Below are 24,877 nucleotides of genomic sequence, written 5' to 3' on the forward strand. Positions count from 1 at the left end.
ACGAGGAACGAGCAAGTGGCGCAGCATCGAGATGAGCAGGACCAGAACAGGTGAAGAGAGGTGAGGCAGAGAAAAGAAGACAGCACACTTAGAAATGGAGATGGCAAAGTCCTCTTGAACTCGTATGTGGAAACTGGGGAAGGCAAACCCAGGGGGCGCTCTTCAAAATGAAGAGAACCTCCACTATTACTTACAGCTCAGCAATGGCTATAGGACCTGCAAGCCAAACAGGGAATGGTTGGATCCCAGCCAAAGCAAAGGAAAAAAGGTCTAAGAAACCCCGAAACCCAAACTTAGGAACGGAGTAGGAGATCACAAGAATAACAGGGAATAAGGTTGCAGGAATACCCTAAGGTTGAGACCACAGGGAGAGACTATCAGGAGGTGAATGGTCCACAGCATTCACAGGACTGGCACACTGCTGTGGTCGGAGCTGGCGCCTGCCCTGGAAGCGCCCCCTCCGCACTAAATCTCCCAAGCGCAAGCCTGCATACAGCCTTTGAATGCAACGCTGTGTCACGTGACGGGCAAAGGCACACTATATCATGGAACAATGAAAGGAGGAGAAGCAATGATCAAGTGGCACAGCGAGTAGAGCGCTCGCTTTGACATCCGTGCAGAGCTTTCTAACGCAGGTTCGAATCCCGGCATGGCCAAACTCAGCCTTTCATCCTTCTGAGGCCGATAAATGAGCACCACACACCGTGGGTAATAATAAGCAGCGCTCAGATATCTGAGGGTTCGTAGCGCTATATAAATGCGAAATTATTATGATTAATGAGGTCAGGTGCTTAACAATGCTCCAGTGAGTTCTGTGTTGAGGTGCCTCTCTCTATGCACCTGAGACTTTGCTTACCTGTTGCCAGACCTTGCTTGCCCAACAAACTGCCTCTTCGGATACCTTGCTAGATTGCCTGGATTACTACTGGCATTTTGATTGATGAACATCCTACTGGTACTTTTGGATTTTATACCCTTAGCTTCGTCCTCATTCCTTCAGGAGGTCCTTCGTATTGTTTGCTCAATTTTTCATGGGTGTTGGGCGTGGTACCTGACCTCTTCTGCTTTCTGGCTCAAAGATTCCTCCTGGGCCTACTACAGGTACTCCATACTCCTGGGGAAAGAAAGGGGTGGTGGTTGGGTTCCCTTCTAATGTCTCTCTATATCCTTCCTTCTTTATGCATCGTGTCTACCCCCTGCCCACCATCCCTTCCAGGAACCTCTGCCTTCTCTAGTCGAGGCTGTCAGAGGTTACTGGCTGGGCTGATGAGCCTTATCAACATACACAGTCTCCGTCAGAGCTTGTGGTGGTGACATTGTGACAGAGACACTGAAGAAAAAGAGGGCAAAGGGTGCTGGAACACCTATAAGTGTAAACTTGTGCAATGCTGTGAATACCCAATACTGATAATAACATATACAGAGTTTCAACCCACTTCTTTGATAAAAGTCCCAAAACAGCGATGGTAGTGTTCTGAAAAATGCCATGTACTACAAGTCAACAGGTAAGCTAGTTCTCATAAAACCAGTCTAATGTAAATATTCAGGTGGGCCGAATGGCCTGAACCAACCCAATGCTACAGTATAGAATTTTGCAGTATAATTATTTTTGAAGATACCTTAGCCAACATTCAGAATGTTTCTAGCTACTGCTGTAACAATGTTTCACCAAGGAAGCCTTTGAAGTTTTTTCCTGTGACTAAAGTAGCCGTTTACAGAAGCTCCATTTATCACTCAAAAGTGCAACGGGCCACACTGCTGTTTCAGGAGCTGTAATGGAATTGCTCCAGGAACAGATTGTTGATGCAGATCCTCATAAAATGCGTGTTCCAACCACAAGTCACAGATGCTGCTGGATGTCTTAGCTCTCAAATGACTGGTGTCCTCTCCACAAGTCAGGATTCACACAACGGTTACAGCCAGGCGTCTCAGGCCAGATGTTATGGAGAGCTTGCTAGACTTATGAAGGTCACTGAAGGCTGATGTGTACACACACTGGCAGAGTTAAGCCACAAAAATGATCCTTGAAATTATAAGAAATTATCTGATTGAATGTAATGTGAATTCATAATGGCTTTACTCTGCAATATTATGCAATTAAAGATAAACATAAAAATCCTACATGGTGCATTAAAATAAAGGAAATGAGCTAATGCAAAGGATTTTCTGCTGCCAAGTTGCATGGATTATATAGTAAACTGACCTTTTAGTGCTCTGCAAGGGAATGATGGACAGAACATAGATTGTAAAGCATGAGAGGCTTAGTATATTCCTGAACATAACAATGTATTAATTGTCACTGTAAATGAAGACATGGTAAATAGCACCTTTCTGTTACATGGGAAACAATATATCGCATGGAGCTGTTGTGCATTGCAAACCTAAAGCTGAGAGTTTATTTTCACATAAACTGCATGTTTGTGCAGAGCTCAGGTTCTTGAGACAAGGAATGTGCAGGCGCCATTTTCCAACAATGTGACCCATACATTAAAGAGGTTATTGGACACATGCATACAAGACAAAGATGTGTACAAAATACAAAAAAGAAGTCAAAATGCATTCTAAATTCATGATTGTCATGGCTCTATCATTATTTTTAAACGGTTTGGAAGGTCAGCAGGTTTAGTGTCTTTGCAAGTGTATTCTTAACAACAAAGGCTTTGACCAGACCCTAATCTCTGACCTAGCAGAGCAATAAGACCTCATGTAATGTGTGTGTACAATTCATTAAAAGCAGCCTATTAAAATGGTCTTTTGTTCCTAACAGCAGATGTTTTCTGCTGATACCAAGACCCTAGCAACATGTAATTTAAGCTGTATTGCACAGTATATGTGTACAGAAACTATGTGTTTTAAAGTGACAAATGGGAAATATAAGACAGTCTCTAGTGCTTGATCCCTTTGTCTGATTTGAAAATCGGAAATGGATCTGAACTGAGCGGAATTCGGGGGAAATCACATGCATTTCAAAAATGATAGATTACAATCTATGAATAAATGATTTTAATAACTGTTATGCATGCAGTTACAAACACATAAAGGATGCCTACAAACTAAGAATATTCTTCTGAATCTGAATATATAATTCTTAATAATGCTGCATGTCCATATAGGAATTAAGCAAAGGGCTACTTCATAGCTAACACATACCCTTACAATATAGAGAATTCAATGGGCCAGTTGAATCAAAGAGGAGGATACTCGTTGATGTGAATACAACAGCCTCTGTGCACTTCAAAATTGCTGCGAGACTAATGATGCTACATGGTGGAGTTTGCTGGGTATTTAAAGTCAAACACATAGGAAAACGGGAGAGTTTCTGTGAAGGCAGCAAGGGAAGAGAGTCCACACAACAGGATAAAAGCAAATTGGGGTTCCAACTGGAAATAGATAATGGAAATTCTCCATACAGCTTTTCCAAAGAGAACTGAATACAGGTGTGTTTCCTAAGAAAGAACCAGATAGCCCGAGAGGGATTTTGGGAGAAGGTGGAGATACTGAAAGGAAAATCTTGCCTGACAGAGGTGCCTAGAAATGGTTGGTGTCCCTCTTTACCTGTCCTAGGCTTTTGAAAGACAATCCAGATGCGAGTACAATAATCCCAGAACATTTGAACAAATATGTCAAGAATTAGGATGGGCAGGATCACTCGATGGTGAGGGAGTTAGGCATTCCTCTCCAGCAGTAAAAAAATAAAAAATATTCCTGACCGCAAGCCTTTACAATAATAATAACCTAGTCAACCCCATGAAACATTCTTGTATTTACGCTCAAGTTAGACACCAATAGCAATATTTTAGAGTTGAATCAGCACTAGATCAAGAAAGTCATGGTAAGCCAACATTTCTCTCCGATGTCCAAAACTAAGAGAATCGTTCTGTTTCTAAGCATGGTTTTGTCTTTTGGAATCAAAGAGCCAATGTCAATTTTGTGTGTACATTGGAGAGGATTTGTATTCTTTTGTCTAGAAACATCATTCCTATTTTATTTTATACATATGGATGTTTGTGTGAAGTGACATACTGTGGGTGGCTTCCCAGGCATTAAATGTTAGGGGGCCACCTTTCATTATTTGATGTTTTGTTTTCAATAAAACAGAATATTCAGATTAAATACAACAGGTTTCTTGTCCCAGATTATGGAGTTGGATTGTCATGGTAGGGTATATTAGATCAAAAATATTTCTTTGTAAAAATAATTAATTATGAAGTAGAAACATTCCATAGATAGAGGTTATTACAGAATGGTGCAGTCTGCCTGAGCTTTCACATATTCCGCCGTGGGTCGGCTTCTTATTCTATCAATGGAGGTACCACTTCCACTGATAGACAAAGATACACATTCAGAACCTCCGGTTTAATTGGGATTTTGCATGGCCATTCAGCTTCTAATCACAGGATGGCATCCAATCCATTGAGATCATCAAATATACACTTCCCACTGTATCTTCCCAGGATTTCACTCAGAAGTGGATTTCAACATGGAATCCAGACACCATCTGGTCATTTGTCGAGATCTAGTCTTGACTCTGCACTCCTCATTCATTAGAGGGATTAGATGTAACAACTACATATTGCAACATTTGTGATCCATTCCTGCCATGTCCCATTTACTCTTGCCAGACAATGTTAGGCCTCTCAGAAAAGGATTTTATGCAGCCGTTCCTGTTAGTAGCGTACACATGCTACAGGACACTTTATCGGAATAAAATGTCACATGATAATCTGTCAGTGGAGCCCATACAACCCTTGGTCTAAGGACACTCGGTTAACTTGGGTCACCCTAGTCCTGAGAGGATAAGGGACTCTCAAATGCAAATAAAGGATTAACGTCCATGATGAGGTATCATCAGTGAAAACCTCAAGTTAACCAGTCAAGACAAATGTAAAAAATTCCAGGCCCGCTCACCAGAGGTGCAGTTTAGGACTTTCCACTAGCCACAGATAGCATATAATAGTATGTAATAATGCTGTAACCAGTGTGACATACACACAGTAACCAGGGAAAAGGGCCCCCAATGTGGTACTTTAAATAAGAACAAAGACTGCATGACTCTTGGGACCAGATTGGTACTAGTCTAAGAGACACTGAGGCTTGTTAGAAGTCCAAGTGCCTCTGAAAGTAATCCTGCTCTTTGTGTGATCACCAGCCCAGAGAGATATTTATCTAAATGTTAGAATGGATAGCTGACTTTAAGGGATCATAGACAGACAAGCGTGAACCTCCCTCTCTTTAAATAGTTGGTTGTTGCTTGGATAAAGTGCTCTATAAATTGAAGGTTTGCACAGCTCTTTAAAATGACAGCTGCTTAACATGTCCCTCTTTGGGAAAAGGTGCTTACCCTTCTTGTTATGCTAGCAGGTTAAAAAGGTGGAAATCTTAAAGAGATTTTACCTAAAGAGCGGAGCGGCTGCTAAAGGTCAACCAGGCAAAAACGCAAAGACAAAAGTCTGATACAAAAAAAGAATGAGTTAAGTGAAAGGTACTAGGATTAAGGAAATCGAAAAGGAACAAATCTCAGATTAGAAATGAAATGGAAAGGGAAAGTTAATGACAAAAGTACTGAAAAGTGGTAGTAAAGAAGAGGGATAGGGACTATAAGGTGGATCCCACTACATTTGACAAAAAATAAATTCTTATTTAGAAAAAAAAAGGTTCGACTTTTTTTAAGCCCTTAGACTATTGCAATACCAAATAAATAGTACGTCGACATTGGAAAGGACTTATAGCGGTATCATTTAAGATCCACTCTTTTAAAGATTCCCAGAGCAGAGATACAGACACCTGCTTTTGTGCTCATCAGCACTTCGGTTTGTGTGGTGTTGCCTTCTTCATCAGAGTGTTTCCCTCTCTATCCTGTCATCCTAACCTCCCTCGTTTGTCCTCCTCCCAAACAAATATACCTACATCCTGCCTCTATTTGCCACCTCGTTCGAAATCCAAATAGCTGCCATCCTTCAAAAAGAAAGCACGTGTTTGCACGAAGGCACAGAATAACAAAGACGGACAGCATGAAGCAAGGAACAAAGTCCTTGCTCCCTGCCCTTCCTCCGCTTGCAGAGTAGAATTGAAAGCTGGAAAGAACAAAAGAGAATGCTTACACGAAGATGTATAAAGGAATTTCCACACGAAGATGTATAAAGGAATTTCCAGCATAACTTTAGTTGTCAAGACTTTATTACGATGGTCACATCACCAAAACTGGCAACGAGTGGCAGGATACGAAATATGCTACAGCTTGTGGAACCACCATGTAAGTAGCAACTTTACAATCTCCCGTTTTACCGTCGCATGGTAAACCCCCCATTCCATTTACTCCATGGACACCAGTATTTGAAACGTATCTCGAGGCTACTGTTGGCAAAGCATATGCTGCATGAAGAAAAAAGGCTATCCTTATCAATGCAGTTGTAGAAGGTCAAAGAATATTTGCTGGCATGAAAACAAAAAGAAATATAGTACTCCTTCAAAATAACCTCTACACAAGGAGCAGGGGGCAAGCAGAATCTGCAGATGACTGTGTCATACATCTTTGTGAGTTAGCAGGAGTGCCCAATTTGGTGAAAGTGCTGAAGACAAGGTGAGAGACATGATGATAGTAACACATCTCCAACAAAAATGTACAAGGTAAGTACATACTAGCGAAAGAGTTGCCAGTAGAGAAATCTATACAAATAGCAAGAATGGCAGAATAAACTGCAAATTGAAGAAGAGAACAAGTAAATACACAGAGCACATCAGATATCAACTCACACCAAATGAAAAATGAACATAAAAGACATAATAGGAACAGGAACTCTGAAATGGTACCACGTGCACCATTTTAAGGAATGAGACGCTAGAGCAGTTACCGGCATTTGGCAAATGATCCTTTGTATCCAACCAGACAAAATATTTACACCGTATGTAGCACAATGAGACATTTTACAGAAGTGTGTAGGCAAAAGAACAAGAAAATGACGAGCATCAACATGCCACATCCCCGATACGAAGATAGCTCCTCCGTAGACAAGAACCTAACTGTGGTCATCGGGAGAAGCCTCAAACCGCACAGTGGCAAAGATCGACTGAGTAGAGAATGAACTAATGGCCGTCTCAGACCTGGTCATCTAACATCAACATAAACAAGCAAATGGTAAAATAAGATAATAAGCACAAGTACGTGGAGAGAAAGTAGAACCCACGCTATATGGCTATATTCAAGTATGAACTTTTAGAAGACAAAACATGCAGTTTAGTATTGCTCGGAACAAAAGTAAATAAAAAGATAGGATACACAAAGCAGGGGCAAGCTGTATTAGGTCGGGATGACCAATCATAATTAGATATCATTTAGCTGAGAAGGGCTAGTATTGGCAGTTGCAGACATGGGTTACTTTGAAGAAAAGAAGTTACACAAATAAATATTTCTCACTCTGAAGACTTGCGCTGCATGAAAGTATATGTCCATTGCATCTAACTAAAGTCTAACGCCGTACCAATCAGCCACACAGTCTGCCCAGTGCAGTTTATAGCTGGACAAGCACGGCTAGAACATTAGAAATCACAAATCAGAGGCACAGTTGAGCCAAAGAGACATCAGAATGGCTTAGCCTGATGGTACCGATTGGCTCAGGGTATGCATCGTTTTCTGCAGTGTAAACCTAGAGGTGGTGACAGGCCGCTATCGTTGCAGTGCATTACTGATGCAATATGCTAATACTTTCTCAAAGCTGGACATTAGTGCCAAATACCAGCAGGTACGATTACACAAGTAGTCATCTAGGCATCTCACAGCGTTTATAACTCCCTATGGCACATTGCAATAGACACGCATGTCATTCGGCATAACATCTGCAGCTTTGATATTTCAGAGTTAATGGGATCAGATACTAAAAGGGACTGACAACGTGCATTATTTCCAAGATTACATTTTGTCATGGAAAGAATACGACAGATCTGATTATTAAATAACAAGAAACAGGTGGATGGCTCAAGAAAGTGAAATGAAAATTCAGGTCAATGGCAGTATAATACACAGGCTAAACAGTCACCAACAAAGGAATTAATATGAAAATTGTTCTCCTTAAAGCCATCAACGAAGCACCCAAATTTTCAATCGGGATAAACAGCAATAGTATGTTTGGCCCTGCCTTCTCCGTTCGCACCAAATCCATGTGGCAGCTGCTCAAGGAGAGAGCCTCTGGGTATACCTCTGGCCGGCCAATCAGAAACATTAAAGAACGTATTACAGATGCACCATGTCTACAATCTTCTGATCCAACGTGAAGCACGTAGATTATGACACACCTGTGCTTGTGGGACTCGGTGCAACCCTGACCCAAAATAACAGTGACGGGGAGCAAATGGTTGCATTTTCATCGAAAGAGAAATCACCTGATGAGAAAAAATATGCGGCCACTGAGAAAGACCAATGGCCTGTGTGTGATCTGCTAATAATTATAGGACATGCATCTGGGGAACGAAGTTCTTCATTATGACCGGCCATAATCCCCTCATAAATCTCCTCAATCTTGAGGAAATCAAATCATCCACAGCCGGGATATCACGGTTAGCAGCGAAACTGCATGAATACACATTTCATATTTAATATATCCCTGACTGGAAAAACAATCCAGTCAGTTGTATTTCCAGGCTTTCATTCAAGGAGTAAAATGAAGATGAATGCATTGTGACCTCAATTAAAGATATCTCAATCAACGACATGAACAGCATTTCCAAAACAGAATTGAAAAATGCTGAGACAAGACAAAGCTAAGATTCTCTTTTTTAAGCATTGCGTAAAGGAGGGGTGGCCGGATGGGAGCAGTTCCTGGGTAACTTCGACCAGTCTGGAAAATCGCCCCAGAACTAACGCTTATAGAAGACATACTATTCAATGGAGAGAAGGCAATTCACCCTTCAAAAACTCCATTTAACAGTAATCGAGAAAGTCCAGCAAAGAGATGTGGGAATTACCCTACAAAAGAGGAGAATAAGAGTACCATTGCTCACCCCAAATGGACCAATAAAATGAGCAAGTCCCAATTCAATGCAATGTGTGTGCGTACAGTGGCAAGAGGTTACACGTTCATCAAGCTCCTCTCACCAGCGTAAAAGCCCAAACTCATTGCAGAAAAAATTGGGTTGGATTTCAAAGGACCTTTATACAATCTAGTGATTAACTGCCGACACGGTATAGTGCTGGTGGAACTTTTGCTTAAATGGACTGAACTACACTTTGTTTCTAAAATCACCTGAATCAAAGTAATAGCAGTATTGAAAAGAGCATTCTATCCTGTAGGAATACCCAAACAAATAGTGACCAGCAATGGCATACACCTCCCCACTCTTGAAATGCAGAAATTCTGCTACGCTGGAACATAAAGCAATGCAAGGTGGCAACATGTGAGTGGAGAGAACGAATTGATTCATAGAGGGGAGCATGCAATTGGCAATAGCTTAAGATTGCTCTTGAAGTGATGGCAACCAATCAATCGCCTCACTTCCAATTCAACCTTTAGACTTTCTCCCTTCCAAATCACAAGCTATTGTAGATCCTGGCTCTGCCTATTCAACATTAAGGAAGACATTTCAGACCACTCTCTGCTATGGCGCAACTCAAAGGCTCTTGGAAAAAAAAAAGGATTGGCACAACAGCAGAAGAACAGTCTAAATACTCACTGTGGAAAAAGGAGGCTTAGCAAAGATCAGGTTGATTCACAAAAACCTCTATAAATTGGTCCAAGTAGAGGCAACCCCTTCGAATGATTGAAACCGGACCCAGTCACTTAGACAGAGTAGCAGACTATAACCCTGGTAAAATGCAATAAAGAGAAAGTAGCAAAAACCACAACTGAAGTGGAAGATATCAACAACAACTACCACAACACCCATGGAAATGGAACAAGACGCGGACATGAGAAATCGAACGTACGAGAAGGGATGAAGTGTTGAGTACAGTGAAGGAGACCACCAGGCCTACGAAAACAAGCACTAGAGAAAGTGAGCCCACGTTCAATGCCACCTCATGGCTGTGAGGCTCCCGGACAAGTACAAAGGCTATCATATGAACATAATACAAAGACACTTTGAAGAAGGGGGGAATGTGATATTCTGCTCTTTTCGGAAATAAACAAACGTTTCCGGTATGGAGCGGAATGACGAGGTGAGCAGCACGATGATTCCTTTTATGACGCTGTTTGAATAGTACCCAAGGGGGAGATTTTTGATAAAATGTGATGCAAATTGTACATTTTAAAGAATATTTATTCAGCTAAACTGGTGAAAACTATTAGCAGCATAGTTAAGTAACTCATCAAACTGGCCCACTTTGGCCAAAAAAGTGCCCCACTTTGACCCAAAATAACTGGCCCACAGAAGTATTTTATGTTTTTGGTTCGGCCATGTCAGTCCAAGCCTGATACACGATTGCATGCTAAATACACCTAATCAGAGACAACACTAGCACCTGAGTGAATAAAGCAGTATACAGCAGAACATACTTTTGCCAAGTGATTCTTACTATGGTCACAATACCACACCATTGTACTTGCTTCTGCTAATTGACAGCTGGCTTCCTACTACTAGAACCACATGCCAATTCCACCACCTCCTCGCTACCGCTGCAGCTCCACGACACTGCAGGATCACCAAAGCCTGTTGGTTTTATAAAGCTTTGGAACCCGTTCTGCAGAAAACTGGGGCTAGTGGTGGTGTGGTTCTGTCAAACTGACCAGCGTGCAGTTGCTGCACTGGCAGGGAGCGGTGCTGCTTCAGGCTTGGAAAGGCAATTGACCTTCCCTCTGCCCCTTGAATCTAAGGAGACCTGCATGAGGCAGGAACAATGCTGTAGTCACATGAAAGGATAAGCCAGGAGTGGATTAGGATTTTATTGTTCCAGGTTTTTTATTTAACACCAATATGCATCTTCACATGCATGTACAAAAGTAATACAAAAATAACAGACAATATAACTATGCAAACTTGTTGAGAATTCTATACATGTTGGGAATCGTTATTGGTCGCAAAGTGGAAAAGAAGAGAAAAGAAAAAAAAAAGAAAAACAAACAACACACAGCAATTTGTATCAATATCATACCCACAGTCCATCAGACAGGATGCAATTGTAGAAACAGCAACGCAACCAAATCATTGACGATACATTTCAGGAAGCCTTCAGAATATACATATTTCATGAGGCAAAAATAAAACAACATATCATTTAACCATAGCACTCCAGGAAAAGGCCCCAGAGATCATTGAATTTATCAGATTCTCCTCTGTATTTAATAATCGCCTTCTCATACGTGGACAGTCCGCAGTTTCTCCATCCAATCATCAATGGTGAGGCTGTTGGGGGTGGCTTTCCATGAAGAAGAAAAAAGATTTTTTGGAAAGCATGCAGCCTCTTAACACCTACGATTTCTTTGGAAATTATAGGTCTTGCAATTGGGTGACATCCCTGAGAATCGGAAGTGAAGTCTTTCTCAGAATAGAGCCCTGCAACACTAGGTCTATCCTCTCACACAAACCCTCCCAGAAATCTTTGTTTTTTGCGTAAGACCAAAGCAAGTGACTTAAAAGTGCCTAACGATCGATTACATAGATCATTATCCGAGAGACCTCTTCTGAACATTCTTTTTGGTGACCAATATGTCCTAAGAAGTAACAATCTGTGAGGCCCCAGTCCATGCTTGAAAAGTGAACATTGTAACAGAATCTCTGCCAAAATTCAGGACTAATTTCCTGTCGTAGTTCATCAGCCCAGACAATTGCAAGATCTGATGCCCCCTCTTGTTTGGATGCTAGGACATTATACATAGTGGCCGCAGGATGACTTGCTCGGGCACAGCGTTCCAGCGTTAACCAGGCCTCACTTTGCTTGCAATTCTGTTGTGTGGACTCACGCTTAGCAGAAGTTAGACCGTTAGTTGCCTATATTCGGCATAGCTGCAATCGTTCAAAATAAACTTCCTCCGTAACCTTGCAAAAGTGATTCAAGCACTGTTCTCAAGCAGGTCTTTGATGTATCAGATTCCTCCCAGGTACCAGGATGGCCAGAACAACACTTTCCTTTGTTTGGTTATTGAAGGATTTAGTCAGATTGATGCATCAGGGAAAAGAAATGGGTCACAATTCATGTGTTTGGATAGGGAGTGCCAGCATTCACACAAAGACAGTAAGAGGGCTCAGCTGGCATGATCTCTTGGACATCGTAGATCTCAATGCTTGGTGTTCCAGTTGAAACACCCGGTTGGATTCGAACTCTGTCCACTTGTCTGGCTCAGACTCCACCATATGACGCAAATGTCAAATTTTGAATGCTAAGTGGTATTCAAAAAGGTTTAGTAAATTCAAACCACCCTGCTTTGATGGTAGTTGCATTTTCCTCAATGCTAGTCTAGGATGCTTGCCATCCCACAGACATTTCTGCATTAGTGCATCAAGCTCCTTAAATATTTGTTTGGATGTTTTTAGTGGGAGCATGGAAAGGATATAATTTATTCTTGGGGCCATGTTCATCTTAAAACAATTAACCTTGCCCCAAAGCGAGAGTTTCAGAAGTGACCTTCGATCAATGTCTGCTCTTAGCCTTGATATTAGGCAATTGAAGTTAATTTTGGGCAATGTTTCCACTTCTGGGCTGATCCAAATTCCTAAGTACTTTATCCATTCTGCGCACCAAGTAAATTCCATGTTGTCAAACATATGATGCATGCATGATCTGGTGATCGGGAGAATCTCGGACTTGCACCAATTGATCTCGTATCCAGAACCTGCGGATGTCCTCCATCAGATAGGACATATCTAAATCAGGGTCAAGCACAAACACCAACAGATCATTTTCATGAAGCCAGAGCTTGCAAGAACATTCAACACTTCCAATTCCACTTCTATTTCTGTTGGCCCTCATTGCTAAGATAAACAATAATGGTGAAAGAGGGCAACCCTGCCTTGTCCCTCTTTTCAGTTGAAACGACTCAGAGGCTAATCCATCAGGGAGTACACTTGAACTTAGACCAATTGGTCTGTAGCTTTCACACCTCAGTGACATATCCTTCAACAGAACTGTCACTCGTGTATGTCTCATGGAGGTAGGTAACATTCCCTTCTCAAATGATGCAGAATACACATCACGCAGCAGTTTGAGACCACTTTCTGGCGTTATCCAGTAGAACTCAACCGGGAGACCATCTACTCCAGGCGTTTTGTTGCCATTTAATCCTGAGATTGCAAACTGGATGTCCTCTACAGAGATCTCGGCTTCTAACGGAGTTACAAGGCCCTTTGATAGTTTGAGAACTTGAATCGTGCTCAGAAAGTTTGCAATTAATGCTGGTTCGCACTTTGTTTCGGACTCGTATAAGTGTTCATAAAATTCTTTGAATCCGTTATTAATATCTTTGTGCAATAAGAGTTATCCCTCACTGCCGCAATTGTCCTTGCGCTTTCCTCCATCTTCAACCTGTATGCAACTAATCTCCCTGCTTTCGCCATTTTCAAAATAATTGATCTTGCTCCTGAACAATGCATACTTTGCTCTATTCGAGAGGATATTCTTCATCTCCTATTTCTTCTTTCTTAGTTCTGCTCGTACTTCTTGGTCTTTGTTGTCAACACAGCGACGTTCGAAAAGCTTTGCCTCTGCATTAAGCGTCTTCATCCTTCTCTTTCCTGTACCGGCTGGTCTTCGATATCAGGTACCTCGCATATAGCATGACAGAGAAAATAGAGACCTAATTTGTCTTATTTATGTCACTAAAACTATCAATTTCCTTTACGATCTCTTCCAATGTCTGCTCATTATGTAAGACCGAGATATTCATCCTCCGCATGAAGGTTAGATGCGCATCGACACTGGTTTGTGGTCTGTAATCCCAATGAGACCAATGCCTGAGTCATAACAGCTTGGGGGTCATACGCCTGGAAGTAAGAAAGAAATCAATTCTTTAATATACATCATGGCTTGCGGAGTGAAAACTAATCCATTTACATTGGATGTTCAAGGCACCATATATCAGAAAGGTGGAATTTGATCAAATTGCTCAATGCCTGCCAACTCCTCCTTGGTATCCTACAATTTGCATCATTTGAGCTGTCAAGCATCGGGTCCACTACAAGATTGAAGTCAACCCCCACCCCCCCATCAAACAGTTCACCTGGCTGTCTTGAATGTGTTGTGCCAGTTCATGAAAAAAGGGGGTCAGCAGTACTAGGGGCATACACACAGCATAAAAGAGATATGGTGTCCTGGATTTTAATCTTCACCTATACAATTATACCTTCTGAATCTGATTTGTTAGAGAGGACCTGCATAGGCAAGTTCTTTCTAAACAATATAGAAACCCCTCTCTTGTTTGCTGTGTAATTCGAGAAGTATGTTTGGCCCACCCAGCCTTGCCCAAGTTTAATAGCTTCAGCATCTACAAGATAGGATTCCTGAAGCATGGCTATATCACAAGACAATACCTGCACGTTTAACAGGATTGTAATAAAGTTAAGCCAAATCAAACAACAATCAAGTTGATGCCCATCCCACTTTGCTTCTTATGAATTCACATGGGCTTCAAATTGATTATTGTTTGATTTAGCTTAACTTGATTACACTTACTATTGTATGCAAATATGGTTTGTTTTGTTGAAATGGGTCCTTTAAATCAATTGAATTTCATATATTATTATCAACAATTTAATTTGGAAAACAAACGCATACGTTTGCGTGAATGACCAATATTAGTGCCCTGATTTGAGAAAGGCCTTATGTACGGCCGAAACACGTGTCTTCTACAAGGGCAAATTTGTCTGAATAAAATAATTAATTTGTTTTTGCAATACTATTACTTTGGCACGGTCTTCTATTGGAGTCATTTTTTAACAAATACTCGATTAGACGTTCACCCTTTCCAAAAATACAAACGGAAAGTTACTCAGTGTTCTCACTGCAATTGACAAGCTCAACAAGGACACGAGACTATCAGCGAGGAACCAGGGACGTCATTTGGGGGTCGCCAGAGGTCGCAAGAGCGACCGCTGCCGATTGGCCAGCGACCTCTGTCAATCTCTTGCGACCTCTGGCCATCGACCAATCAGAGGAGGAGGGGGCGTGGCCACAGCATGCTGCGACTCTTGTGGTCCTCCATTTTGATTTAGTTGCGCATGTGTAAACACGTGTGCTTGCTCCCTGATCAGCTCCTGCTGCTCCAGTCCATCCAGTGACCCGTGCCCTACTCACTCCACTGAAGAAGGCCAGGCTAGGCCAACTGCAGCGACTTGGTGAGTACTGGTGGGTCAAGGCGGTGTCGTCGTGTGTGTGTGTGTGTGTGGGTGGCGGGCGGGCCGCCGTTGCAGCACTGCCACCGTCGGCACTCGGTGCGCGCTGCTGCAGTGCTGGGTGGATTTCTTTCGTTTTTATTTATAGCCTGCTTACTGCAGGGCACAGCTCCAGGACCCGGCGGCGACGCCACAGGCGAGGGCACACGGCCCCCGGCATGGCAGAGTCTCTGCCGTCCAGGTGGCCATGTGCCCTCGCGACCTCTGGTGCCCCTGTCCCTGCTGCATGACTCCAGTCATCAATAATGAGCTGCCACTTTATCTAGCAGTAATCACACAGAACCGGAGAAAAGCTGCTGCTCTGTAAGGGCCTGATTCACCAAGGGTTTTCCAACGGGACTGCACCATTATAAAACACCCATGTGAATTAGGCCCAGGCACCTCTGCTGTAGCTGTTTCCGGTAAGCATCGTTGGGGCAGATTCGCTATCGCTTTCTGAACTGCACTCCCGGATCGAGAAACAAATTAAATGCTTGGGAGCGCACGGGTTAACGTAGCTAGCATGGATGGCAGGAGGGGCCATGTGGTATACTCGCAATGTATAGGCACTGAGGTGCTTTATTCCATATCGCGCACGCTGCCAAGATACATAAACATTGTGTGTGCGCGCGTGTCATGAACACTCGTTACTATTTTTTTTAAGTTCATATGCAAACGTGCGCTGCTTTCACCCTGGTATATATAACATGCAAAGAAATCAAATATGTATTGCATCACTTTAATTTCTTTGACAGTATTTACATTCATAAGCGCTTTTCGCGCTTCTTTTTCATAAACATGGTGTGTTCATTGTCTTTCAAGGTATGAAAGCCGTCCTACTTTATATACTGAGAGCAACGCACGCCGCGTGTTATTTACAGTGCGGTCCATGCACGGCCCAAGCAAGGGTTGCTTCCAATAGAAAGGGGATTTGTGTCCGAGCCGAAGACACCGGGGGTAAATGTCCTGACCTCGGTCTGCGGGCTGATACGAAAGGGCATGAGAAGTGGGCAAAGGTGTGAAAGTTGAAAGGCACATACAAGATTTGGACTTGAACTAAAGGGAATGTGCTGGCGTGTCAGTGATCAGAAAATGGCAAATGCATTTATGTTTACTGGCCATCAACCTGTTTTGTGCTGCCACTGTCAAAGAGGGTGGAACTATAGGGCGATAAAGAACGGCTATCACAACAACACTGGAAAGGTCGCTGAAATTCCACACCTGGCAGCCACAGCCTATAGTGCTGGGCCTTGGGAAGAAAGCAACAGTGCTCAAATCCCGGAACTGACAGGCTGGAACAACTGCACTGCTGGCTTTGAAAGTGCATCATTGTCAGTCAACCTCTGACCTGCAAGGACCTGCTCTGTAAATGATGCCTTTGCCCTGAAGATAGTGAAGTTTAATTTGGATAATCACCCACATTAGATCCTCCTTTGCAGTTTATTTGTGGGAGCGCCCGTATGCAGGGCAGATGAGGGATACCTGCGATTGTGGGGATAAGGTGAGAGGGGGTGGGGATCAGTTGATGGGTGGACTGGCGAGGGTGGGGATCAGGTGAGAGGGGTTCCGTGCGAGGATGTGGATCAGGGCAGATGAGGGGTTTCTGCAATGGTGGGGATCAGGTGAGCGGGGGGCTGGCGAGGATGTGGGTCAGGTGAGGTGAGAGGGGTGCGGGTGAGGGTCAGGAACAGGTGAGACGGGTACTGCCGATGGTTGGGATCTAACGATTTTTAGAAATGGAGGCACAGATGCAAAGCAAGTCTGTCCCTCAATTTCTAAAAATCTTTTTGGCACCCTTCTTGCATTACATCTGCGAAATGAGGTGCAGGTAGAGGGCAAATGAGACTGTTTGATATGATAGGTTATTTATAACAAGCTTAATACCCAGAGGTTTCTAAGCGCGGACCGAGGGATCGAACCTTTGTTGCGCGGACCGAGGGATCGAACCTGTGTTGCTCCATGTCATCTTGCTTCCAAGGCGAGCACGTTGCCCCTGAGCTATCCTCTCGAGACTCTGAAGATCTGAAGTACATTTAATGATACAGAACCAGAACTATTGAGCAAGTCTAACATCATCATCAGAATAACTCAACACTGTTGTAGTTATACAAAAGCTAATATATTTAAAGGGATGGAATTACTCAGAATGTAGCAGCACTATTCAATAACCCAAAGTGCTTAAGCATAGTTAATGTGAAAATACTATATTTCTCACCATTGGGACAGTACTGCCACTTCTCACAGAGGCTGCTACACCTTTTATGGGGCAGCACTAATCCAGCCTACTGGACAGCTTCACTTTTAATGGCACTTCTCAGTAGGGCTGCTATACTTCAATAGGAAATTACCAACAATACCCCGCAGGGAATTGTATACTCTTGATGCCACCGAAGCAGCACTTCCACCCACCACAGCTGCTTTATTTTTAACAGCACAGTGCGTGTACATCTCAGCCATTCTGGTTTACATTTATAAAGACCAAATTGTTATTTCTCAGCAGGACTGCAACACTATACCATTGTGTTCTGTATGTTGGGTGCGTCTTCACCACCAATGTGGGTTCATGACACTCTCCCATTCAATTGGCAACAGGCATGTCCCGAGCTGCCTGCTGTCCATAAGCTGCCGCTCAGGATGTTGGAAGCCATGATGGGGAAAGGGATAGAAGGCTCGAGCCTTTAGGATAGCAGAATCAGCAAAGTCTTAAAACCTGCTCACTCATTCAGCAGTGAGGGGCCATGGGCCAAATTGAGCCTTATCCCACATACAGGGGGTTGTTACCCCTTTAGAATGAGCTCTCTCAGACACAAGTTATCACCCCTGTTTGACTCCTAGCTGGCTCAACTTCCACTTGTGTGGTTTGTTTCATTTAAGTTTCCCTGTCTTTCACTGCTTGCAATAGACTTTTGATTTTATGTGGGGCAGGCCCGGCTGGATAACAATGAAAGACCAAGCAACAGTTTAAAACACCACCAGCAGGAGCCCCTCCAGACTGCCCCAACAAGTAGCAGATGATTTCTGTGTGTGTGTCCCCTTTATTGCGTGGCCGAGGGGGTTAGCTTGTGTTCAGGTGGGAAACTACCCACTGGTCTTTACTGCAGGGCAGCGAATAATACAGTGATTGTCACCAAATAATACACGTCCCGATATTTGCGCTTTCCCCCTCTACTGTCTCTGTGGAGTCGCCACACTGCACCATTACAGAATCCAGTTTGTCCCCGCTCCACGAGACAAATCTGGGACTGGACCTGTGTGTGTTGTCAGGATAGAGAAAATATGAACTCAGGCTTTGTGGGACGAGGGAGTGTTTTATAATCAACTATTTTATTACATTTTGTCTTTGATAGATCATGTGAAGCAATGATGAGCCATCTAAGCAGCAACTTCCTTTAAGCCAGTCACCAGCTGCCCCACAGCTACAGTTCTGTCTTCACAATGCCAGCACCGTATCCTTGATTTGTAGTCACACAAGCAATGATGAGACACACCCAGTCAGTGTCCTCTGTGAAAACCAGCCCGGCACCATCGGCATCACAGCCAGTATTCTGTGACCTCAAAACAGCACCTGCCATACGTGCAACCTCTTCTCTGCCAAACACCTGCAGCTCCACTAGCAGAGTTCTGTGACCTCAAAACAGCACCTGCCATACTTGCAGCCTCTTCTCTGCCAAACACCTGCAGCTCCACTACCAGAGTTCTGTGACCTCAAAACAGCACCTGCCATACTTGCAGCCTCTTCTCTGCCAAACATCTGCAGCTCCACTACCAGAGTTCTGTGACCTCAAAACAGCACCTGCCACACTTGCAGCCTCTTCTCTGCCAAACACCTGCAGCTCCACTACCAGAGTTCTGTGTCTTCTTGATCTCTTGCCACTGAACACTCACAGACCTCTCCTCTGGTTTCCAGTCACCTAAGCAACAACCTGCCTTCGAGTCAGAATCTTCACCTTTCATGCCATTGAAACAGCAGCACCGGCACGTCTGTCAAGCCACTGTTCTGCTCAATCTGGTAAGAAACTACATTTGAAGTCTTATGATCAGAGTGAAGGAAGAGCAATTGTTGGGCATTATCCCAAAATCTATACAATAGTACTAATTGTTGGAATCTGTACCATTATGGAGAGGTGCGGGGTGTGGAGGACAATGAACATGTAGGAACAGAAACCTAGGCATATAAAGAGTGTTGGTGAGTGTGGGAGTAATGCAAAATGCAGCCAGGATTTTTTCCCCCATAAAATATGGGGACAGGACTGATGAGGCTTTTGGTACTGAAGTTCGTATCACTCAGTAATGCACTGTATGCCTTGAACACATTTTGAACTAATCTTTTGGCAGCCAAAATAACACAAGAAGAAGAATCATTAAAATCTGAAGGATGCCATACATGTTTTCTGGTGAAATATTCTCCCTCTCCCCTTTTATCATGGCTTTCCCCTATACCCATGCCCGCCTATCCGTCCCTGTCCCCCCAGAATGTAGTCCGGTTGAAATAACAGGGCAGATCCACATAAAGAGGGGATTGGGGTTCATACACTTGACGTGGCAACATGGACCTTGACACTGCTACATATGATGATCCATTCTTGTATGAAACACTTCCTGTGATGTCATGTGTGATGTCATGTGGGGGGGGGGGGGGGCGTGGTCACATGACATCACTTCCCGTGGGGGTGTGGTCAAATGACATCACTTCCCGTGATGTCACTCTTGGGGGCGTGGCACTGTGATGTCACTTCCGCTACCCCTGGCATTTTGGTGAAATGACGTCCCTGCGAGGAACCATTGCACTGTGATAGAAGTTCAATAGTGCGGCTTAGATTCATAACACTGATATGGTCACGCTTTCACTGTACAATGTACTCGTACAGCGTACTGTCCAATACATTCTAGATTTGTTTTAAGATGAGGCACTATTAAAATGTAAACGATTTCAATGGGTTTTACACTCACTCACACCCGAAATAACGATGCCACACGTAACCGGAGCTCCAAAAAGATGCATTTCATTGCAATCATTAGGAGACGTGCCCGGAAGAGAAACACTAGAGACCTTCGTTGGGCCAGCCCACCATGAAAAACGAAACTGACAAAAGGAAGCAAACACACACAAAGCAAATGCTGGTAAGACAAATGTGTCTGGCACCCAGGGGGAGTAAGGAAACAAAATGTTGGGCTCAGCAAGGGGGGTGGGTGTGTGTGTGTGTGCGTATATATATATATATATATATATATATATATATATATATATATATATATATATATATATATATATATATATATTTTTTTTTTTTTTTTTTTTTTTTTTTTTTGACAAAACTCCTGTGATGAACCATGCTGGGTCAGTTTGTTGTTGTTGCTAGAGCAGGGCAAGAGCAGGGCATCTCAGAAGCCAGTCAAACGCCTGTGCAGGGTCCTGTGTAATCCGCACACCATCAGAAAACAGCTGATTTAGTGATGCTGGTTTCAAGAGGGAAATCTCTGGCTAGGCGTTTTGCTTCACAAGCTCTTCGTTTGGCAGCCACTTCCTTAGGGACATCAGGTTACAGTTGAGCCACATTTCCATGCCAGGTCAGGGGTCCCGCTCGTCTGGATAGTTGTAGGATGTCCTCCTTCACTGAATTATTAACAAAAGGTAATGATTTCAGTTGGCCTGCTGGTATCCATTCTACCAGCCCTTAATGCCAGATCAATATCACTTTTCTGTAAGTCGCAAGCAGTCTTTCAATACTTGGAAAGTGAGATCAACTAGGTCGTCATCCAGTTTTTCAGGTATCCCCAAAAGGCGCAGGTTGTTGTTCCTCACCAACATCTCAATTTGTGTATTACTCTAGTGCAGCCTGGTAAATTCTTCCTTCAGGTCTTTGTAGGCTTTGTAGCTGCCAGAGGCTTCCCCCTCCAGATTTGAAGTTGTTGCCTCAACATCCACAACTCATCTCTCCAAATTGTGAACCTTAACAGACAGGTCAAAGAGAGTAGTTTTAACGTCCACAACATCACTAGCAACTAGTTTCAGGAGGGAAAAGACATCGAGGTACTGGGTGGATCCCCAGTAGCATCTAAAACTTCCAGGAGTTGTTTGGGATTTTTGGAGTAGGGGTTCTCGGGGGTCTAAATCGTCTTTTTGCCTGACATTGTAGAGTCTATGTAGTATGTTTCAAAGGCCCAATGGATCAGTCAGGGTGGTGGGCAGGAGCCGCCTGCTCAAGCTGTTGCTGCTCCGGTGAACACTGTAGAATCTAGGACTTTATTGTTAATGGCTGCGATCACATATTGCAGTGAAACAACCTTCTAACTTTCACACAACATAATTATATATAATAATTCAGAGTATTTTGTACGAAACACATATCAGATAATTAATCATTTGCCAGGCTACATGTAGTCAATTAAAACACCCTTTTTGTAATGGTTAGTGGGTTGAAAGTGAAAAGAAAACGAAAAATGCGATATTGTACCATGCAATAATGACAGAGCAGATTTCATAGATAATTGACATTGTTCAAACTAGAGATAAACTCAACTTACCATCACAATCTTTCCTTTTTTACCAACAGTAATTCCGGAGTTTCTGAATCCAGAATTGATGGCTACAGAGTGCTTTAAAAGAAACAGGTAAACACATTTAAATATTACAAAACAGATATTTTGCTAGCAGTATTTCATAGTATTTAATATAAAGTGACAACACTGTTAAAGAAGCAGTGCTATAGAGCTCTCAAGTTCCCCGTGACACAAGCAGAACGTTGGAATTTCGGGACAAAGTTTTCCTACATTTCAAATGATAAAGAAAAAACTACTAGAAACACAATCCAAACAGAAACAAGCATTGGCAAAGCCAACAGTTTGGGCTTTGCACTTGATACCAAAAGCGTTGTTAGGAAAGATTATATGCAGTACCCTGTGGGAGACTGCTCCAACCTTGAGCTCTTGGCAATAGGGAACCCAACCTTTGGTATAAGCATGTACTACACAAGTTGGTAGAGTGACTGAGCAGCCAGGCTGATCTCAAGAGGGGTCAATGTGAGCTGTAGGGTTGTAACAGAGTTTCACAGTGACAGTTACTCAAATAAACACTTAGACTCAATGTTTCTTTATTAAACAATTATTAATTTAACAGTCAGTTGTATAAGCATTCCTTAGAAGGGAGCAAAACATGTAACACTTAAAATATACTTCAAAACACACTGTTAGTTTCTCTAAATCAGATGATACCCATTGGGGTTGGCACACAGACACTTCCTACACCTTCAGGTGACTTAAATAGCTAGGACACTGTGGACATTGATTTATCACTGGCACATTTAGAGCAATACTGAGTTTGGTGCAAAAGAATAGATATGAGAATAAAACAAAGGTTAACAAATAAAATAAATCATTAAATGCTAGGTACTTTTTGACCCCTCCAATGCAAAGTAAATGAACCCTTTCCAGGAGGAAAGGTAAAGGCACAAAGTCAGCGGTAAGAACAGTCTCTCGGGGAGCCACGACAGGCAATGTTAATTGAGCAAAGTCTTGGGGCGCTCAAGGTCTTCTTGCAGGTAAGTAAAAGTCTTGCACAATGTTTTTAAAAAGGTTTGTAGAAATGAAATTACTGAAGAGCCACAAGCTGTTTAGGCTTGTGAGGGGCAAAGCTGCAAGCAACTCTGCAAAAGGGCAACCAAGACAAGTCTCAATAGAGAACTAGCAAGGCTGCACAACAAGAGGTTAGTCCCCTTAGTGTTAGTGGGGACAAGAGGGAGGACGTATGGGGACTACTGCAATACAAATGGCAAGTCAGCGGCAGCAATGGGTAAACTTCAGATCATCAGCACTTCGCGGTTTCAGCTCCTTGCGTCTCTCGCAAATAGCACCACTGCAGTTCTCAGATGCCTTGATGGACTTTCCTCGCATCTGGAGTGCAGCACTCTGTTGAGGTGGCTCAGGCTCGGGCAGTCCTGCTTCATGGGAGTCCGGAGGATCTTCCTGGAGCTCGGGTCTGACTTAAAAACAAGACACTCGATCTGGTGTTCCTCTCCCTGGAAATTAGTTCCTGCAGCAGCAATGGAAGTACAGCCAGCTCCGAGAGGATGTCCAGACAAGTTCGCTTTGGGGTTGATTGGTCCCACCAACCCAAGGGGAGAAGTGGTCCGTTGCAGAGCCCCTCTAGTGGAGGCGAATTTGGAGCTTCAGCACAGCAGCAGGGCTTCACTGGGCAAACCAACGGTCCAAGAGTTGCAGCAGGCGTCTCTTCTAAGCTTTTCTTTGGATTCCTTCGTTACAGTGGTCGACTCTGCCTTCCAAGCAAAAAACCTTTCATTTTATGCAGGTTTCTCCCATTCATTCGCAGCCTAGCTGTCACTCACTCACACAGCAGGGTGGCTGTCCTCCAAGGACAGCCAGCCAGCCAATCACCTAAGAGTGCATTCCTGTCACCTAGATTATGCAAAGGGAGTTTAGGGCACCTCCATTACTTCCTGCCCCTGCCAGACACACTGGAGCCAGAGGCGGGTTTGCCAGTTACGACTTTTCCTTGTTTACAGTGTGTCAACTGTAACTTTGTTATTAAAGGGAACTCCATTAACCATCCAAGGACGGGGCAGAAGATTATGCTAAAGACTTTTTCCACATGTGACAATAGTAATATCATCTATGGCATTAAATGCCCTTGTGGGAAATTTTATGTGGGACAGTCAACCCGAACAGCCAAGTTGAGGTGGGGCGAACACCGATCCTGTATTCGCAATGCAAACACCAATTCAGCCGTGGCACGGCATTGGATGGCCAATGGACATAACGTGTCACAAATAAAATTCGTGATTTTGGAAGTTCTAACCAAGAATAGCCCTCATGAGGATTTATGCCAACGTTTGAATCGCAGAGAGACATATTGGAGTGACGAACTTGGCAGTATGGCACCCAATAGATTAAATGAGGAGATCAATTTTCACCGTTTTCTCTAATTGTTTTCTCTAATTGTTTTCTCTTATTGTATTTTGCATCGTTTGGTTTGAATTGACACCAGTACACATATGACCTGAATGTTGAGGGTCACTCGAAAGTGTTTTAGTTTAATATGTGTATATGAATAAGAGATGTTTCCCATGTTAAAAATGTCCTGCATGCTGCGCATCCTGGAGTTCTCCTCCAGGACTCGAGGTGCCGTCTGCCTGGACGACACCACTAGCGGCATTAAGGCACATACTGTCAATATAAGATACAGCCAAAGGGTTGCTCCCTAGGCTCTATTTATCCAATTTAGGCACGTTCATAACAACACAGCCTCATCTGAGGTGTTCATGAAACAGCCATTACTGCCATCCGATTGAGCCTATTCAGTTTTGACCATTCACTCTTAGTATTTTTTCTATGTCCATGGACGACAGACTACCAATTCCTTTTTGTTTTTTAGGTGATGACTCTAATCATTACTAACCCAGGAGGTCCTCAAATTAGGTATTTTTATCATATTCAAGCTCATTGACCTGTTCACAGACACGGATCGTGGCTCGCGCTCTTCATCGTGAAGCCGTGATCACGTGTCTTACACAACCAGGTTGCTCGGCAACCCGCCGATGCAAGGAGGACATTCTGTCTTTAATCACGTGTC

At 43.2% G+C, this 24,877-nt stretch overlaps 2 protein-coding genes and 1 long non-coding RNA gene across 4 annotated transcripts in view; 1 reads left to right on the forward strand and 2 right to left on the reverse strand.

The window, feature by feature from the left end:
* TYW3 (tRNA-yW synthesizing protein 3 homolog) overlaps positions 1–24,877 on the reverse strand; it is a 251,743-nt gene that overhangs the window by 133,806 nt on the left and 93,060 nt on the right. For both annotated transcript variants that reach the window (XM_069641906.1, XM_069641905.1), the window contains one exon: positions 21,817–21,888. In XM_069641906.1, coding sequence (XP_069498007.1) covers positions 21,817–21,888 — 72 coding nt within the window. The remainder of the gene's footprint in view (positions 1–21,816; positions 21,889–24,877) is intronic.
* LOC138543341 (uncharacterized) lies at positions 10,869–20,385 on the reverse strand. Its single transcript, XR_011290597.1, has 2 exons — positions 20,246–20,385; positions 10,869–13,905 (listed from the first exon to the last, which is right to left on the reverse strand). It is a non-coding gene; the product is annotated as an uncharacterized lncRNA (long non-coding RNA).
* CRYZ (crystallin zeta) overlaps positions 20,387–24,877 on the forward strand; it is a 348,909-nt gene continuing 344,418 nt past the window's right edge. Inside the window, exons 1-2 of the mRNA XM_069641903.1 lie at positions 20,387–20,412; positions 21,846–21,903. Of these exons, the coding sequence (XP_069498004.1) occupies positions 21,875–21,903 (29 nt within the window). The 5' untranslated portion in view covers positions 20,387–20,412; positions 21,846–21,874. The remainder of the gene's footprint in view (positions 20,413–21,845; positions 21,904–24,877) is intronic.

Source organism: Ambystoma mexicanum, chromosome 1q (genome assembly GCF_040938575.1).
Source record: "Ambystoma mexicanum isolate Mex_15411 chromosome 1q, UKY_AmexF1_1, whole genome shotgun sequence".
NCBI lineage: Eukaryota > Metazoa > Chordata > Amphibia > Caudata > Ambystomatidae > Ambystoma > Ambystoma mexicanum.